Below are 7,234 nucleotides of genomic sequence, written 5' to 3'. Positions count from 1 at the left end.
CAATAAACGAAATAGGTAATAATTTAGATTCCACTGAACGTGTAGGTTTCCGAAAATTTGTCGTTGGAATACGAAAAACATAGGCGGAATACTTGATGTAATACGAAAATTCTTTTTATTTTTAAACTCTAAAAATATACTTGCGCACACTTCTCATATTAATGTACCTGTACACATTCATAAATATACATACATGTGTATATAATAAAGTACCTACATAGTTTGTCCTATTATAAAATTATACACACAGGAAAATTAATTATGAAAATTCAATAATTCCATGCTTTAGTCGATAATATTTTAAGTTACCATCAATTCTGTTATCAACTTTGAATTTCATCATTCTTAATATCTGTCTTTATTTCATTTTACCTGACTAAAACTCAAATTGCTTTGAGCGTAATAATATTTTCTACAAACTATTTTTTATCGTTTTACCCATATTTTTTATGGGAACCTACATCTCCATAAACAAATAAAAGATATGTTTGCGCCGGTCAAAAAATCTTGAGAAAACTGTACCTAATAATTTTGCTCTGGATTAACTTACCCAACTTCTCAAAACATTTTTATTAATTCACACGTTCTGTTTCTACATATACAAATTGGTAGGGGAGAGCGGGGTCAAAAGTTTTTTTTTGCATTTTCACGAATTGTGCCAAACCTGTTGATTTAAGGGTGAAATTCGGTAAATATCCAGGAACTATGCATATTTACATATTATTTTATATATTATATTGTAGCCTGCTTATAATTATTTGGAAACTATTATTGAGGATTTTCGGAGGCATGTCTCGTGATACTTGGGACCTCGCTTTCGGGTTCTGTTGTAACATATAGTGGGGTCGAAATTAACACATCGAAATTAACAATCAAATTAAAACGAAAGAAGGAAGATGTTCGTTACAAAATTTAAAAATTATCAGAAATACAAACAAATAAAAAGCATACGTTTTTAATCAGATTTACAATTGTGCATAGTTTGCCCTCGACATGGTGCATTCTTCGTGTGCCTATCTTTTGTATTGAGTACATTTTGATTCTACTCTTCTCTGGGACGACTGGTTGAGTATGTTTCCATGCATATCAAACAAAAGCACTCTTATTCGTCGGAAGAATCATCTAAGACATTCTCTTTGTCATTTTTTCTAGCCTTCTTGGAGATTTTTTATTGGGTTTTAAGACATTTTTTTTTCGCTTTTTGTTAATTATTATATTCCTCTTCAATAGCCTACTTTTCAGGAGTGTCAGTCAATATACATGTCTTTCTTTTTTTCCTTGAAGAATGAAGAACGGTGGTGTGCTACTTCCTTGGGCATTTATCGCAATGACAGTGGTTACAAATGTTCCTCGTTCAGCCAATGTTATATATGGCACCGACCTGCTTAATTCTTTTCTTAGCCACAATCTTAGATGATGATTGTGACGCTTGTTTCATTCACGTTTTTTGGTTCAAATATATATTTTTCTAGAACAGTATTCAGATTATAAAAAAACAGCGTTGACGTTTATCTCATTAAAGCTAGTTGCGATTGAAAGACTCGTTGCTTGTGTTGATTTGATAGACAAATTACAGTGCCTTTTGATAAATCCCGCAAACCAATCGGTCCCAGCCATTTTATACTTGGGCCAAGACAAAAGATTTTTAAAATAATCTATTTATCCCAATTGAAAGGCTGATTACATTAGTTTTTAACCACATTGTCTAAAAAAAATAATTAAACCTACATGAAACCTTGAATTATGTATATTAGCTAAAAACAGGCGACTTACAACTGGTGAAGTGTAGAGCATGCGCACAGTGTTCGAACTACGGATTCAGTTTCTCGGTATTGTTTACAAGGGAGCGGAGATGGGGCGTTGTATCTTTGGACCCATGTTACTTTAGACCCCACTCTTCCCTACTCTAAATCCTTGTGGCTGTATTATACTGAAATTGACTCCAGTTTACCCTATCAACACGACTTGGAGCTGTAAAACGCATGGACGAGTGTTATTCTAGCGACGTAAAAATGATTAAAATAAATTTACAAAACATGTGTGAGAAGAATAATAAGTTTGTCATACTAATTAATATAATAATAGGTAATTAAAAGTGTGTAGGTAGTTTAGTAAGAGCAATTGGTTTTATGCGAGTCTTTCACCTTAACATTTGAAATATTATGTAAGTATCTAATGCATAAACGACAAATCCAATAAAAACAAATAAAGAAAACTTTGCGTTTTTTTATACATGTCGATACTAGGTAATAAGTAACAATAATGTGTGGCTCTACTTACGCTGCATAATTCAACTAAGATTTTTAAAATTATGAATAATGATTATTCATTTTATGTTTGTTGATTTTATAATTTATCTTTATTTAATAATTTATATTAATAGAGTTACGCGGTGTTGGTTACGCCCTTTTCCTCACTCATTCCGTAGTGTGGTCTACGCTTTAAAAAAATAGGTGAGTAGGTACCGAAGTATAGAAACTGATGCGTACCTTGGCAAATTTATTACGGAACAGTAGTTTTTCAGACACCTGTAGCAAACTTCACACCAGTCGTCTGGCCAAATGCAACGAGATCGATAGTGTAAGATTTACCCAGCTGACATTCGATTTTTCGTAGAATTCAAATTAATTTACGTTCTCGTTGTGTTTTAAATTCTGGATGGTAAATAGTTCAACTATATAAACATGTCAAATTGCGTCGACGAAAGGTACGCTGCGATGTTTTCATGAATTTACTTTATTTTATGTCACTAAAACGTCAAAGTTGAATAGTTTTTTGTGAAAAAGGTGTTTTACATATTTTTGCTCGTGTTTTTTAGAATCACAGATGAAATAGAAGCGCTGCAGGCTATATTACTCGACGATGTAACAGTCCATTCCAACGAAGGGAGACCATTTATGGTAGAAACAGTGGTCCATCCTTCTACCGGAGACGATACAGATCAGCAGTATGTGTGCGTGACATTGGAAGTTACCCTGACTCCGGAGTACCCAGATACGTCTCCCAGTGTCAAGTTGAGAAATCCTCGTGGCTTGGACGACTCCGTAATCGAATCCATCAATAAGCAAATACAGACGAAACTTCTAGAGTGCATCGGCCAGTCTGCACTGTTTGAACTGATAGAGGTATTTTTATTTTGTATTGAAAAAGTATTTTTAGATAATTTCTTCATCATAGGGTACTGCATTGGTACACCAACAGCAGCGTATCTTAATTATTCTTTGTTACATGAAGGTGAGATGATCAGCTAGTCCAGAAACTATGAAATAATTTTAAATTTTATTTATTTGTTCACAAATAATTTTATTTACATTTATTGAGACACAATCCCAACATCAGACTAAAGTTCTGTGTTGAGTTGGGACGAATAATATACTAAAATAATATTATAGTAGTTGAACAAAACACATAGCATATCAGTATTAAAAACACAAACAGACGATATTCATGATAAATAAATATTTTGTGTTAACTATGTCGGGAATCAAACCCGAGACCTCTTGCATGGTAGGCAAATGCGCTGATCATTAGATTATGAGGCACACAAAGGGTTAATTTTAGTTGAATATAACAAATACGTCCGTCTTAAGGATCCACTCAATTGCTCATATTTAAAAAAAAAAACATCAAAATTAAATATCATGTGATTTTACTAGAAATTGATTTGAGAACCCCTTTGCCATAAATAGGACAAACTTCTTAGCCATTTGAATGCTAAAATGTCTTATACACTTGGCATTAAGACACTTTGGCATTCAAATGGAAATCAAAAAACTAAATAAAGAGACCATGTTTTTAAGACAACATTTTCTGCTAGTTTTTATTCTCCTGGAAATTTAGCTTTTTTTTGATGTTGTGACTATTTTATTGTTATTTTATTTATTTGTTTTTTTTCACTTTTCTTTTTTCAGTTGATTCGAGAGAATCTGACCAACAGTAACCTGCCCAGCGGACAGTGTGTGATCTGCTTATACGACTTCACGGCGGGAGATGAGTTTATCAAGACGCCGTGTTACCACCACTTCCACAGCCACTGCCTGGCCAGCCACCTGGTGGCAGGAGAGAAAAACTATAAAGAGGAATTTGAGAAGTTGCCGCTCTGGCAAAAGCCTACTGCCAGCCCCTATAAGGTATTTTCCTTATTTTGTAGTTGAACACAGAAATGTCATGAAAATATACATGGAACAAAAATTTTTAAAAATCTTCTGCACAATTTAATATTTGTCGCTTATGGCTGCCGATTATGGCTCGTCTCTTTTGAAGTAACCTAGTAGTAAAAATACCCCGCAAATTTATAATTAATAAATTCGGAAACATGGGAGTGATTAACAAATCAAGCAATGTCCGCAACTCTGATTTTGCCTTAATTAACTGTTACTGCTGTAACTTCATGTTACATTAAACAAAAGGCTACATATCATCGATGATACTGCAATATCCCGTAACCTGTTTTTTTTAAATGTAAATGTTTTACTGAAATAAATTTACTATAGGAACTAAGAGCACTTAGTTTTATAAATAATGCTAGTTTTTTTGGTGAGATAAAATCGTAATTAGTATATTTACAGAACGCTTGGGATCTTTAGGATCCCCTGCACAAAAATCCAATTGATGGTTATGGGGTATTGCAGTATCACCAATGATATTTTGAAATACAGACATATAAAAACTAAAACTTCATACATAAATGTACTGTTTTATAATCTATTTTCAATAATTTGTAGAAATTATCGTATATTTTAGGCCTTTTAAAGCAAAATACGACATCCTTATTTAAAAATATAAAAGAGATATGTCAAGTCTTGTATTCTATGTAGACTTATGTGAAATAGCCACACACGGTAAAGCAATAAAATGGTGTTTAAATCTCAGCCGACATGTCCCGTGTGTCGTGAGGCCATCTCGTGCGACGCGGGGCAGCTAAGCGGCGCCGCGCCTCCGCTGGCCGTGCGCAACGCCCGCTCCTTCGAGCTCACGGCCGAACTGCGTGAGCTGCAGCGCCACATGGCGGAGCTGTTCCAGCGCCAGCGCACGCGCGGGGGCATCATCGACGCTGACGCTGACAACACCAAGCTGTTGCTGCTCACCGCCGACGCTCCTGGCAAGGTCACTGCACATTCTCTCTATTATTCAATGTTTGGACAATTTTTTTTGTTATAGCTTCCTAAAAAGGTGCATCCTCTCTGTTACGTTTCATTCTGAGCAAAATTTAACTGTTTTATTTGACAAAATTTACAAGTGTATACATTTCTGTATTTAATAGTTTATCTGTGGAAATGTTGTGAAATAGCACAAATAGATTAGATATTACTTCTACTATGCAGAAAAAGTTTTTACAAAGCATATTTACCTTAAAATCACTGTAAATCAGTGGAAAAAATTTTTGGAGGGATATTTGAATAAGAATGTATGGAAAAAAAAATGGTACCTAAACATTTCGCCGTAAAAAGCGGGAAAACGTAAAAAGGAGATTTTACTGTAACTGGATGCGGTTGAAACTTAAAAGTAAAAAAAAAAAAGTAAAGTGTTAAAACACTTCTTAATTCTTTTAATATTCCGTATACCGCCATCTTAATTTGAGAGTAACATGTCACTAAATGATAACTTTACAAGGGACAATAAAAACTTCCAGCTTTAGTGGTTTTTTTAACAAAATATTTTGTTTTTAGAGTATAGGGTGGGTGCCATAGTAATTTGACATGCTACAGTAATTGAATATTCTAAATCTAATGCTCAAAAATACATAAATGTAATGCGTTCATTTTAAGAAAAAAACAAAAAAGTGTTTATTTATAAATGTGGAGATAAAGTCTTAACTTTACTTATTTTTACCGTTATATTTAGTGAGCCCAATTACTATAACACCCACCCTACATGATTTTTAGTGTTTTATCCAAACAAATGTAAACTACTGTACTACCGATCATCTACTGACTTGCACTGTATTCCAATAAATTACAAATTTAAAAAAAAACATTTTATTCAAAAAATGTGTATCTCTTCTGTAAACAGTTTCTTCATTCTAATGACAGAGATCATGCTATTTTGTACGGTGAAAAATATTCAATCATGATGGCCACTCTGATGACGAAGCGTAAAATAAACAGTTTTATAATTGACATTTTCGACAATATAAAACTGTTTAAAACATGAAAAAACACTAATACGGTTTGATCAATTCAACCTAATTAAGTGCTTTGGGTAATGCTTAAGATCGCAGTAATGTTCTAAATAAAAATCATCAAGTGATGTTTAATCATCAGTGTGGCTATATGTGGAACGAAGTGCAGCGTGCAAAAAATGAGAATTCCCAAATTTCTTTCTTCTCTACCCTCGCGGGATGATTCAGAATAGCGCCCCTGGTAAGAAGGATGGAACGCTACATGCGTCTATCCTGACATATTTATTAAGGCTTCAAATATAAAAAATGAAATGTTAATTTAAAAGGATGGTTTAAACACCATTTTTGTATTGAATTTTTCCTGAACTGAAGCCTACGACTGAAAAGGGAATGATGATGGTGAATATTACAATCTAGCAAATTGTGTTCCAGTCTGATAGTTCTCCGGATGCTTCGCCCACCGAGGAAGTGAACGGGGGGTCGAGCCCCAGGACGGGGGCAGGCGAGGGCGCGGCTTCCAGCAGCCCGCAGGTCAACGGGGGACCGCGCGGCGCCTACCGCGGCCCGTACCGCGGCTTCAACCGCCGCCGGGGGCCCGGCAAGGGCCGCTCCGTGCACGCCGCCGGCTCCTGCGCGTCCGCCACTAGATGACGATGGCCTCTCCAGCACCCGGCTCGAGTGTCGGCCACTTAGCGGACGCTCCCCCTCACCAGACTAGAGCCTAATGCGGGGCACCCGGTTCCTCCCACCCCTCCCACCCCTTGAGAGCGGACGGAGACACGCTCCCCTCTGAAGACTGAAAATGTCTCCGAGACGAGGATATTATCATTTCCATTGCAAAACATCTTACAAAATCACAATTTTCAGTTTTTTTTGCTCAATTTTCTAGAAGAAAATTAAGTTTATGTCTGGGCAAAATTAATTATGTCAGTGAAAACTGAAGTTTTCTGTTTGCTTAACTGTCTAAGTGGTTTCTTTAACTTATAATTTATTTTTAATTTAACTTTTTATTTAAATTAATTTAACATATAATTATTTTTAAATTGTTCATGACAAACGAAATGTACTTTTTTCTCAAAAGGCACAAAAAATTAATAATTATTTTTTATATAT

General features: G+C 35.1%; 1 protein-coding gene across 1 annotated transcript; it reads left to right on the top strand.

Moving 5' to 3' along the window:
- Nucleotides 1–2,545: 2,545 nt before the first annotated feature.
- Nucleotides 2,546–6,903, top strand: LOC148274598 (E3 ubiquitin-protein ligase RNF25). Its single transcript, XM_088236908.1, has 5 exons — nucleotides 2,546–2,707; nucleotides 2,819–3,125; nucleotides 3,912–4,130; nucleotides 4,873–5,106; nucleotides 6,554–6,903. The coding sequence occupies exons 1-5, from the start codon at nucleotides 2,685–2,687 to the stop codon at nucleotides 6,770–6,772; spliced, it is 1,002 nt and encodes a 333-aa protein (XP_088093034.1). The 5' UTR covers nucleotides 2,546–2,684; the 3' UTR covers nucleotides 6,773–6,903.
- Nucleotides 6,904–7,234: the final 331 nt, after the last annotated feature.

The sequence above is a fragment of the Micrasema longulum genome, unplaced genomic scaffold (genome assembly GCF_059751315.1).
Source record: "Micrasema longulum isolate JH-2025_06_02 unplaced genomic scaffold, ASM5975131v1 h1tg001618l, whole genome shotgun sequence".
Taxonomy (NCBI): Eukaryota; Metazoa; Arthropoda; class Insecta; order Trichoptera; family Brachycentridae; genus Micrasema; species Micrasema longulum.
This window is presented reverse-complemented; position numbering and strand designations above follow the sequence as displayed.